At 44.6% G+C, this 12,145-nt stretch overlaps 1 protein-coding gene across 1 annotated transcript in view; it reads right to left on the reverse strand.

The window, feature by feature from the left end:
- Positions 1–423: 423 nt before the first annotated feature.
- Positions 424–12,145, reverse strand: part of LOC119324540 — a 15,440-nt gene continuing 3,718 nt past the window's right edge. The window contains exons 2-3 of the mRNA XM_037598322.1: positions 693–839; positions 424–577 (exon numbers count right to left, since the gene is read on the reverse strand). Coding sequence (XP_037454219.1) covers positions 523–577; positions 693–839 — 202 coding nt within the window. The 3' untranslated portion in view covers positions 424–522. The remainder of the gene's footprint in view (positions 578–692; positions 840–12,145) is intronic.

Here is a 12,145-nt window from a genome sequence, read left to right on the forward strand (position 1 = left end):
GCGGATCTTGGGTAGGGGGTCCCGAACTGTGCGTCTAGGCGGATGGTAATAGGAGACAAGGGACACAATGTTTTTACCCAGGTTCGGGCCCTCTCGATGGAGGTAAAACCCTACTCCTGCTTGATTGATATTGATGATATGGGTAGTACAAGAGTGGATCTACCATGAGATCAAGGAGGCTAAACCCTAGAAGCTAGCCTATGGTATGATTGTTGTTCGTCCTACGGACTAAAACCCTCCAGTTTATATAGACACCGGAGAGGGCTAGGGTTACACAGAGTCGCTTACAATGGTAGGAGATCTACATATCCGTATTGCCAAGTTTGCCTTCCACGCCAAGGAAAGTCCCATTCGGACACGGGACGAAGTCTTCAATCATGTATCTTCATAATCTTGGAGTCCGGTCAATGATGATAGTTCGGCTATCCGGACACCCCCTAGTCCAGGACTCCCTCAGTCTTCGTGTACAGATCTGCGCTTCAATCAAATGACTGAAGTTCTTTATGACGCCCATATCGTCGCTTAACAGCAAGTTTTTACCATGACTTCTCTGAGTTTTATGCAGATGTATGTCAGACTGCAAATAGTTGCTATATAGTTTAGTACAGGTCACAGAAACAAACTACAAACAACCAAACAAACAAACATACAAACAAAGTTGTAGGCAAATTGCAATATGAGAGTTTGAGCACCTTGCAACACAAACCATGCCTTCATGATTTCGCCCCCTTACCATTGCCAACATCATGACTTTCTGTAAATGTAACAAGCTTCCCTTATGTGTTGAAGTCATGTAGAATAGCAAGCTGCCCTTGTGACCTTCGACGGCCTTCATCTGGCTGCAATCAGATGAACAATTCATCTTAGCATCTTGAATTTTTAACATGTAACCAACATAGTCAGTTTACAACAAAATTTAAGGTAGCAAAGTCTGTCGGACATGTCTTTCTATTTTGATATGTATAGCAAAACTCATAAATCTGTAACAAACTGTCATTATGGACTGAATTTATGTACAATAGGAGCGGGCCTTTAGTACTGTTGGTATTTCATGTGATCTGCTTGCAAAGTCAGTTTACAAGTATTTGCGGGATACCTGAGTCTGTTGGACATGTCTTTTTTTTAATAGTTCCATATGGGGACTCCACACAGCAAGCCAACGGATCAGACGACCTCATCACATGTACCTATAAATTATGCTTCACAAGTCAAACACTATCCCAAGAGACTGAATGTGTTGCAGGCCCGATGGAGGGGACAAATGTTGACGACTCTAACAAACGGATTATACCCGTAGCCGACGATGTTGACAAAATTTACATGTTTGGTCGAGGTATAAGGCTGTGCAAATACACAGAGCTTAATTTTATCCTTTTTATGTGATAAATCTTACCTAACAGACTTGGGCACAACCGATTCTAATGTATCAAGCGTGTGACTTGTAGAAGTCCATATTACTCCCCTGGAACAGATGATACTTGAGACCGATGGTGATAGCACATATGATACACCAGGTATATATGTACCTCCATGTATATGTTCAGTTTCACGCCCAATATGCGATAATATCCTAAAGAGACTCGAAGGTCCCACCAAGGATAGAACCGCATATTGAAATGCTTTTGCAAGGTGGATATCATTACATCAACATTACATAATAGATGGGGATACATACAAGAGGCATACAATGCCACAAGAATACACCATCATCATACATAAGATCAACATTCGACTACGGATGAAACACAAACAGAAACTCAAACGACATCCACCCTGCTAGCCCAGGCTGCCGACCTGGAACCTATCCCCTGATCGAAGAAGAAGCAGAAGAATTAACATCGCTCTCATGTCATGATCATCGCAAAACCTATACCTGCAACTGTTGTTGTAGTAATCTATGAGCCACGAGGACTCAGCAATCCCATTACCATGGGTATCAAGACAAGCAGCTTAATGGGAAAGGAAGGGGTAAAGTGGTGAGGTTGCAGCAGCGACTAAGCATATATGGTGGCTAAGATACGCAAACAAGAGCGAGAATAGAGCAAGCGGAACGGTCGTGAAGCTAGCAATGATCAAGAAGTGATCTTGAACTCCTACTTACGTCAAACATAACCCAAAAACCGTGTTCACTTCCCGGACTCCACAGAGAAGAGACCATCACGGCTACACACGCGGTTGATGCGTTTTAATTCGGATCTGGTGTCAAGTTATCTACAATCAGATATTAACAAATTCCCATCTGCCACATAACTACGGGCACGGCGTTCGAAAGTTTATACCCTGCAGGGGTGTCCCAACTTAGCAATGATAAGCTCTCGCGGTCAACGAAGGATATTCCTTCTCCCAGGAAGACCAGATCAGACTCGGAATCCCGGTTACAAGACATTTCGACAATGGTAAAACAAGACCAGCAAAGCCGCCCAGATGTGCCGACAAATCCCAATAGGAGCTGCACATATCTCGTTCTTAGGGCACACCGGATGAGCAAGAAGACGGGTTGGCGTAGACCCTGGTTGCCCAGGGTCGCCGGACATCATTCAGTTTCGACCAACACTTAGACAAGCATTGGCCCGGGGGGGCTAAAATAAAGATGACCCTCGGGCTCCGGAAACCCAAGGGAAAAACGGCTAGGTGAGGCAAATGGTAAAACCAAGGTTGGGCCTTGCTGGAGGAGTTTCATTCAAAGCGAACTGTCAAGGGGGTCCCATAAATCACCCAACCGCGTAAGGAACGCAAAATCCGGGAATATAACACCAGTATGATGGAAACTAGGGCGGCAAGAGTGGAACAAAACACCAGGCATAAGGCCAAGTCTTCCACCCTTTACCAAGTATATTGATGCATTAATAATATAAGAGATATTGTGATATCCCAACATAATCCTGTCCACCATGGAGCAATCTTCAACTTCACCTGCAACTAGCAACGATATAAGAGGGGCTGAGAAAAAGCGGTAACATAGCCAAGCAACAGTTTGCTAGGAAGGGTGTCAAAGGTTAGAGGTTCATGGCAATTGGGAGGCTTGAAAAACAGGTGATAGGTAGCGCGGCATAGCGATAGAACGAAGCAACTAGCATAGCAATGATAGTAGTGAGATCCAGGGTAGCGGACATCTTGCCTGAAATCCCACAAGGAAGAAGAACGAGTCCATGAAGAAGGTGAAGCCACGAAGATGAACCAAGTGTAGACGAACGAATCCTCACGATCGCAACGAAACGGGAACTATTGAGAAGAAGCACACAACATAGTAAACACACCACACATGAACAAGGCATGATGCACAACAAGCATGATGCATGACAAGGCTACATGAAGCTACTCATGGCAAGAGATGATGCATACAAGATCAACACAACAAAGCAAGTTTAAGTGAGGCCAGAAACAACATAGAACTAATCCGGTAAGTCCTCATATGCGAATTTCGAAGTTGGTACAGATCTGACTAAACCTTATGTTCAAGTCGTTAAACAGCAAGTTAATATGCAGCAAGATGATCTACATGAGATTCTAGTCAAGTTACATATAAAGTTCATTTAATTCGGAGCTACGGCCTAGAAGATATAAGGAAAACAAGTTAAACATGGCATTGATGCAAAATGCATTCAAACATCAAGCAAACACACCAAAACGAGGATTCAACATGATAATATGAAACTACATGCAAAATCAAGCAAGTTTCATATAGAGCACACTCAAAACGGAGCAACGGTTCAACACACACACATGAAACAAGTTTAAAGGACAAGCTGTCCAAAACAGCAACTAGGCATATGGAAACCAACAAAACAACATGCTACAGTACCACAATGTCAAAACAAAAGGCATGGGCATGATGTACAGGTAAAGCATAACAAAACATGAACACTGACCTATCTCCAGAAATCACTAGAACATACTCAAAAAGACATGGCAAGATCGCAAATAATAACAGTTTCAGACTTTGCAGAAATAACATCAGGTTGCAATGTTTAGAGCTATCAAACAACATTTTACAGGAACTTAACATGGCAAACAAAGGCATTACATGAACCTACTAATTGCATAGAACAAAATTCCTTTACTGACCATGAGCCAAAAAGCATTAGAAGATATGATGGCACCCATGTAAACATGGCAAGTTATATGACAGATTCAAACATGGCAGGAACAACAATAAGTAGGCATGTTGGTGAGCTTGTACCACTCACCACAGAGCACTAAATGACATGGCAAGGCAACCAACTGCAAGAACACATGTTTATGAAGCTAAGCATGGCAAGAGCAAGTTCATAGGGTGCATGGATCACTAGTAAAACACATGGCAAAACTGAACTTAATGTTAACAGGATGACAGCAACATTATTTCGCAACTTGAGAGCAAGGTTACAACAAGCTACAACAGGCTATAAATGGAACCAAGGGCATGGATGGATAGATCATGACATGTGTAACAAAATATCCTTAGTTAAACTCTCCATATTATGCATAGAATGACTTGTAGCAGTAGGTTTACATGGCAACAAAATATAACTGAAACAGCCTAGCAAAATAGCAACAGCAAGTACCCTACTTAATAAGCTTGATGCACTCACTACAAGACTCACAAAAATACGTGGATTGCACCCCTGTATATATGGCAAGCCATCGTTCAAAACACATGTAGATCTCATGCTCATAGGATGCACACATCAAATGCAACAAAAATGACAAATCATCAAGTTCTAACAGTTTCAGCAGATTAACAACATATAGCACTCTTGCAACGATGATTCAGGCATCAAGATGAACTCAAATGAACATGGCACAATGGAATCAAATGTAGAGCATCTCATGACGAACATTTTGACATATTACATGCACAAAACGGAGCAGTATGCAACAAGTTATGGTAGGTCAAAGATAGCACCAGAATATGCAAAAAACTGGGGACTTAGCAGAATTTACCCTCGTCGAAAACGGGACAGAGGGAAGCGGGATGGGCGGATCCGGGACGTGGACGCCCATTTGGATCGGCGGGCTGGCGGCCAGATCCGGGACGAGGCGACGGCGGCGCCCTCCGGTGAGAGCGGCGTGGCGAGGGACGACGGGGCGCCGGCGGGGAGGGAGAGGCGCGGCCGGCGGCGAGGGAGAGGCGCGGCCGGGCGGCGCGAGCAGTCACCAGCACGGGGCGGCGCGCGAGGGAGCTGCTCCGGCGAGCTCCCATGGTGGCGCGGGGCGGTGAGGCGGCGGGGCGGCGTCCGGCGTGGAGCTCCGGCGGCGGGCGGAGGCGGCGGCCGGGCGGAGGGCGCGGGCAGAGCCTGGTGGCCGGCGGCGAGCGGGCGAGCGACCGGGGAGGCGCGGCTCTCCGGTGAGGCCGGTGAGGCGATGCTCTGCGGCGAGGCCGGTGGCGGAGTCCGGCGAGGCGGGCGCGGAGACGGGCCCCGATGGGCTCAGCGGGCCGCGGCGGCGGGGGCGGACGGGCAGCAACGGCGCACCACGTGGCGACTCCGGGTTGGCGAGAGCGAGGGCGGACGTGTCTGGCTGCGGCCGGACGTGTCCGGTGACGGCGGGGAGGTTTTTGCTAGGGTTTCATCTGCGAATTTGGATGGGGGAGGCCTATTTATAGATTCTAGGAGCTAGGAGAGTCCAAATGAGGAGCGGTTTTCTCCCACACGGTCGGGATCGAACGACTGAGAGCATGGAGGGGGTTAGGATGGGTCTTGGGCCAGTTTGGAAGGGTGTTGGGCTGTAAGACAAAAGAGGCTTTTACGGTACCCCGGTTAACCGTTGGAGTATCAAACAACCTCCAAATGGCACCAAACTTGACAGGCGGTCTACCGGTGGTGTACCAAGGCCGCTTGGCAAGCCTCGGGCCATTCTGAGAAAGGTTAACACCCACTCACAACAAGAGACAAAAGGGGGACGCCGGAGGACATAGGAGTGCCGGATTGCAAAACGGACAACGGGGAAAAAGCTCGGATGCATGAGACGAACACGTCTGCAATGCAATGCACATGATGACATGACAAAATACAACACGCAAGCAAATGACATGGCAACGACGGCGAATAACTAGCGGACAGCTGGCGCATCGAATCCGGGGCGTTACAGCACTCCTCCACTAACAAGAGATCTCGTCCCGAGATCTTAGGAACGAGACGGAAGAAAAAGAGGATTAGGTGAAGCAAGTGCTCAAGAGAGAAGATGAACAACGACGAGAGCACTCGGTAGAAAAGAGGAATGACGAATATGTCAAGAATCGAAAGCTGAAGGAACAAGATAGACTCTGAAACCACTCCGGTTAGAACAAGATAGAAAAAGAATAATAAAGAAGGAATTTCGGTAGCACTCCGGCTGAAAAAGGAAGGAATAGAACATGAACTTCACAAGATAGGATGACCTTGATGAGATGAACAACACAATGCCTCTGGTAGAATTAAAATGGTGGAATGAAAAGAACCGATAAGAGAACAACAACTTCCACCACGAATGAATTTGATAGCCTCCTTAGAAGGAAAGATTTAACAGGGTTGCCGAGAAAATCAACAACAAAAGAATAAATTTGTTGTGGACTTATGAAAAATCCTCTCAAAATTTGAGGTGAAACTGTGCCACAAGCAAATGCTTAAATAGCTGAGAAGAACGAAGAAATGCAAAACTCCACTTGAAAAGAATACCGAGAATTAATTGCACTTCGAGATGCGAGAAGAAAAGATAGTTGAACTCCACCAACAAGATCTTGATGAACTCTTTAAGAATGAATTAAATCATGAAGAACCACCATGAAGAACTCCAGTGACAAAAGGATGATGAGATAGAATGAAGGAACAAAGAATAAGATGAGCCTTGAGATGATTTAGATGGAGGTTCCGACGAGATGGCCGAGGAAATTTGAACTCTGAAAAAGAAAAGATGAAAACACTTGGAACTAGAATTTATTCCTCAAGAACAAACTATGAAGGAAGGGATAATCACTTGGATGAAATAAGAATAAGATTTATTGTATGCTTATCCTTCATCAAATTAACTTGATGACAATCAATGGATGTTTCATACTACTTATTCTTCTTGAAAAGGATTAAGGGGGGGTATAGCACAAAACTTGAGAAAGTCTTCATGAACCACCGGTAGGATTCGAAAGAACGAATGGATTAATATGATAATCAAAGAAAAAGAATCTGAAAGAACCACCATTAGAATTCGGAAATGACTGGTGAAAGAGAATGAATCACCGGGAAGATTAGAAGAACCAATATGCTAGGGGGGATTTAGATGCAAAAGAACAAAGAGATCATGAGCTGATTAAAGAACACCTGTACGAAGCACCGGGATAATTGGATAACGGTAGCTGAAATGTGAGGACGAAGAATTCTTCTGGAACGATGGCCTCCGATGAAAAGAAAATGGGAAAACAACTCCTGACATACTCCGGGTGGGTAAGAAAAAATAACTGACAACCAGAATAATTCGAGAGGATAGCATGAAATAGAACCACGAATCTTCGAGAGAATGGGCAATATTTAGAGGAAAAACTCTTCTTTGATCTTCAGATGATGACGGAAAACACCACCAAAGTTACTGAGATACTCCGGGAGGATGAAAAAAGAGGAAGGGTTGCACCAAATATGAAAAGAATTTGAAAGAGATCTTGGAGAAGGCATCTGACTGATGAAATTCATTCTTACGTCAAACTCGAAAAGAATTAGGAATGGCTCCAGAATAATTAGAAGAGTCAGGTAATATCCTGGGAAAAGACCTGTGGGTTAGCTCCCACCAAAAGAAAACACCGTTGAAAGGATTGTTTGAATGAGAAATGATGCACCGGAACAATTGAAATATTTGAATGAGGTGACAACCTCGAACTAATTGGAACAAAGACGAATCTCCTGAGATGTCTTGAACACTCCGGAAGGATAAACTAGCGAGAGGCAAACGAGCAGGGAAAACACTTGAGCCAAGGAAAAGAATATGATCAACCCGAAAAACTTGAATTGAGTCCACCGGAAAAGAGATGAAGAATGTCAAACAAAAGAGAACTCACCGGTTGAAACAATTGTCGGAAGACTGAAGAGGCTCCACACGAATGACATTGATGCTCGAAAGAGACTCAAGCTCCGTTAAGAAGAGGGTGGGAGGGTGGGAAAAACAAAGACAACTTGGAAGGGGGAACCGACGAATATCTTGAAGAGAAGACACCGGTTGAAAGAAAACAAAGGCTTCACACAAGTAGGATGGATACTCGATTACGGACTCCGGCTCCGAGATGAAAAAGGGGTGGGCGGGTGGAAAAAAAGAAAACAACTGAGGATTGAACTTGGCAACGATCAAGAGGCTCGAGTCAACTTGACAAGAAATGCACCGGATAAAAGAGCTGAGAAACAACGACCAAAAAACCAACTACGTGAACCTAAAGAAAATTTGAAGCAGAAGAGAAGTAAATCAAAATACCTACGTCAAGATTCCTCACCAGAGCGACGAAGGGGCAGAGGAGTAGAAAGAATTCCTACTCTCCGATATAACTAGACTCCGAAAACAGTTTTCTTCTAGACTCAACAACGGCCAAACTACATGATCAATCAACAGGGCTACTATGGTCCGTCGAGGCTCTGATACCAACTTGTCACACCCAATATGCGATACTATCCTAAAGAGACTCGAAGGTCCCACCAAGGATAGAACCGCATATTGAAACACTTTTGCAAGGTGGATATCATTACATCAACATTACATAATAGATGGGGATACATACAAGAGGCATACAATGCCACAAGAATACAACATCATCATACATAAGATCAACATCCGAATACGGATGAAACACAAACAGAAACTCAAACGACATCCACCCTGCTAGCCCAGGCTGCCGACTTGGAACCTATCCCCTGATCGAAGAAGAAGCAGAAGAATTAACATCGCTCTCACGTCATGATCATCGCAAAACCTATACCTGCAACTTTTGTTGTAGTAATCTGTGAGCCACGAGGACTCAGCAATCCCATTACCATGGGTATCAAGACTAGCAAAGCTTAATGGGCAAGGAAGGGGTAAAGTGGTGAGGTTGCAGCAGCGACTAAGCATATATGGTGGCTAACATACGCAAACAAGAGCGAGAAGAGAGCAAGCGGAACAGTCGAGAAGCTAGCAATGATCAAGAAGTGATCCTGAACTCCTACTTACGTCAAACATAACCCGAAAATCGTGTTCACTTCCCGGACTCCGCCGAGAAGAGACCATCACGGCTACACACGCGGTTGATGCGTTTTAATTCGGATCTGGTGTCAAGTTATCTACAATCGGACATTAACAAATTCCCATCTGCCACATAACCGCGGACACGGCTTTCGAAAGTTTATACCCTGCAGGGGTGTCCCAACATATCCCATGATAAGCTCTCGCGGTCAACGAAGGATATTCCTTGTCCCAGGAAGACCCGATCAGACTTGGAATCCCAGTACAAGACATTTCGACAATGGTAAAACAAGACCAGCAAAGCCGCCCGGATGTGCCGACAAATCCCGATAGGAGCTACACATATCTCATTCTCAGGGCACACCGGATGAGCAAGACGACAGGTTGGCATAGACCCTGGTTGCCCAGGGGGCGCTGGACATCGCTCGGTTTGGACCAACACTTAGACAAGCATTGGCCCGGGGAGCTAAAATAAAGATGACCCTCGAGCTCCGAAAACCCAAGGGAAAAAGGGCTAGGTGAGGCAAATGGTAAAACCAAGGTTGGGCCTTGCTGGAGGATTTTTATTCAAAGCGAACTGTCAAGGGGGTCCCATAAATCACCCAATCGCGTAAGGAACGCAAAATCCGGGAATATAACACCAGTATGACGGAAACTAAGGCGGCAAGAGTGGAACAAAACACCAGGTATAAGGCCAAGTCTTCCACCCTTTACCAAGTATATAGATGCATTAATAATATAAGAGATATTGTGATATCCCAACATAATCCTGTCCACCATGGAGCAATCTTCAAGTTCACCTGCAACTAGCAACGCTATAAGAGGGGCTGAGCAAAAGCGGTAACATAGCCAAGCAACAGTTTGCTAGGAAAGGTGTCAAAGGTTAGAGGTTCATGGCAATTGGGAGGCTTGAAAAACAGGTGATAGGTAGCGCGGCATAGCGATAGAACGAAGCAACTAGCATAGCAATGATAGTAGTGAGATCCAGGCTAGCGGACATCTTTCCTGAAATCCTGCAAGGAAGAAGAACGAGTCCATGAAGAAGGTGAAGCTACGAAGACGAACCAAGCATAGACAAACGAATCCTCACGATCGCAACGCAACGGGAACTATCGAGAAGAAGCACACAACATAATAAACACACCACACATGAACAAGGCATGATGCACAACAAGAATGATGCATGACAAGGCTACATGAAGCTACTCATGGCAAGAGATGATGCATACAAGATCAACACAAGAAAGCAAGTTTAAATGAGGCCGGAAACAACATAGAACTAATCCGGTAAGTCCTCATATGCGAATTTCGAAGTTGGTCCAGATCTGAATAAACCTTATGTTCAAGTTGTTAAACAGCAACTTAAGATGCACCAAGATGATCTACACGAGATTCTAGTCAAGTTACATATAAAGTTCATTTAATTCGGAGCTACGACCTAGAAGATATGAGCAAAACAAGTTAAACATGGCATTGATGCAAAATGCATTCAAACATCAAGCAAACACACCAAAACGAGGATTCAACGTGATAATATGAAACTACATGCAAAATCAAGCAAGTTTCATATAGAGCACACTCAAAACGGAGCAACGGTTCAACACACACACATGAAACAAATTTAAAGGACAAGCTGTCCAAAACAGCAACTAGGCATATGGAAACCACCAAAAAAACATGCTACAATACCACAATGTGAAAATAAAAGGCATGGGCATGATGTACAGGTAAAGCATAAAAAAACATGAACACTGACCTATCTCCAGAAATCACTAGAACATACAAAAAAAGACATGGCAAGATTGAAAATAATAACAGTTTTAGACTTTGCAGAAATAACATCTGGTTGCAATGTTTAGAGCTATCAAATAACATATTACAGGAACTTAACATGTCAAACAAAGGCAAGAAATGGAACTACTAATTGCATAGAACAAAAGTCCTTACTGACCATGAGCCAAAAAGCATCAGAAGATATGATGGCACCCATGTAAAGATGGCAAGTTATATGACAGATTCAAACATGGCAGGAACAACGATAAGTAGGCATGTTGGTGAGCTTTTACCACTCACCACAGAGCATTGCATGACATGGAAAGGCAACCAACAGTAAGAAGACATGTTTATGAAGCTAAGAATAGCAAGAGAAAGTTCATAGGGCGCATGGATCACTAGCAAAACACATGGCAAAACTGAATTCAATGTTAACAGGCTAACAACAACATTATTTAGCAAATTTAGAGCAAGGTTACAACAAGCTACGGCAGGCTATAAATTCAACCAGGGGCATGGATGGATGGAGCTTGATATTTATAACAAAACATCCTTAGTTAACCTCTCCATATTATGCATAGAATGACTTGTAGCAGCAAGTTTACATGGCAACAAAATATAACAGAAACAGCCTAGCAAAACAGCAACACCAAGTACCCTACTTAATAAACTTGATGCACTCACTACAAGACTCAGAAAAAATACATGGATTGCACCCCTGTAAATATGGCATGTCATAGTTCAAAACACATCTAGAGCTCGTGCTCATAGGATGCACACATCAAATGCAACAAAAATGACAAATCATCAGGTTGTAACAGTTTAAGCAGATTAACAACATATAGCACTCTTGCAACGATGATTCAGGCATCAAGATGAACTCAAATGAACATGGCACAACGGAATGAAATGTAGAGCATCTCATGATGAACATTTTGACATATTACACGCACAAAACAGAGTAGTATGCAACAAGTTATGGCAGGTAAAATATAGCATCGGAATATGCAAAAAACTAGGGACTGCAGAATTTACCCTCGTCAAAAATGGGACGGGCGGATACGGGATGCGGGCGCCCGTTTGGATCGGCAGGCTGGTGGATCTGGTCCAGCCCGGCCTGATCCGGGACGAGGCGACGGCGGCGCTCTCCGGCGAGAGCGGCGCGGCGAGGGACGACGGGGCACCGGCGGGGAGGGAGAGGCGCGGCCGGGCGGCGCGAGCAGTC

Source organism: Triticum dicoccoides, chromosome 6B (genome assembly GCF_002162155.2).
Source record: "Triticum dicoccoides isolate Atlit2015 ecotype Zavitan chromosome 6B, WEW_v2.0, whole genome shotgun sequence".
In the NCBI taxonomy this organism is placed as follows: Eukaryota; Viridiplantae; Streptophyta; class Magnoliopsida; order Poales; family Poaceae; genus Triticum; species Triticum dicoccoides.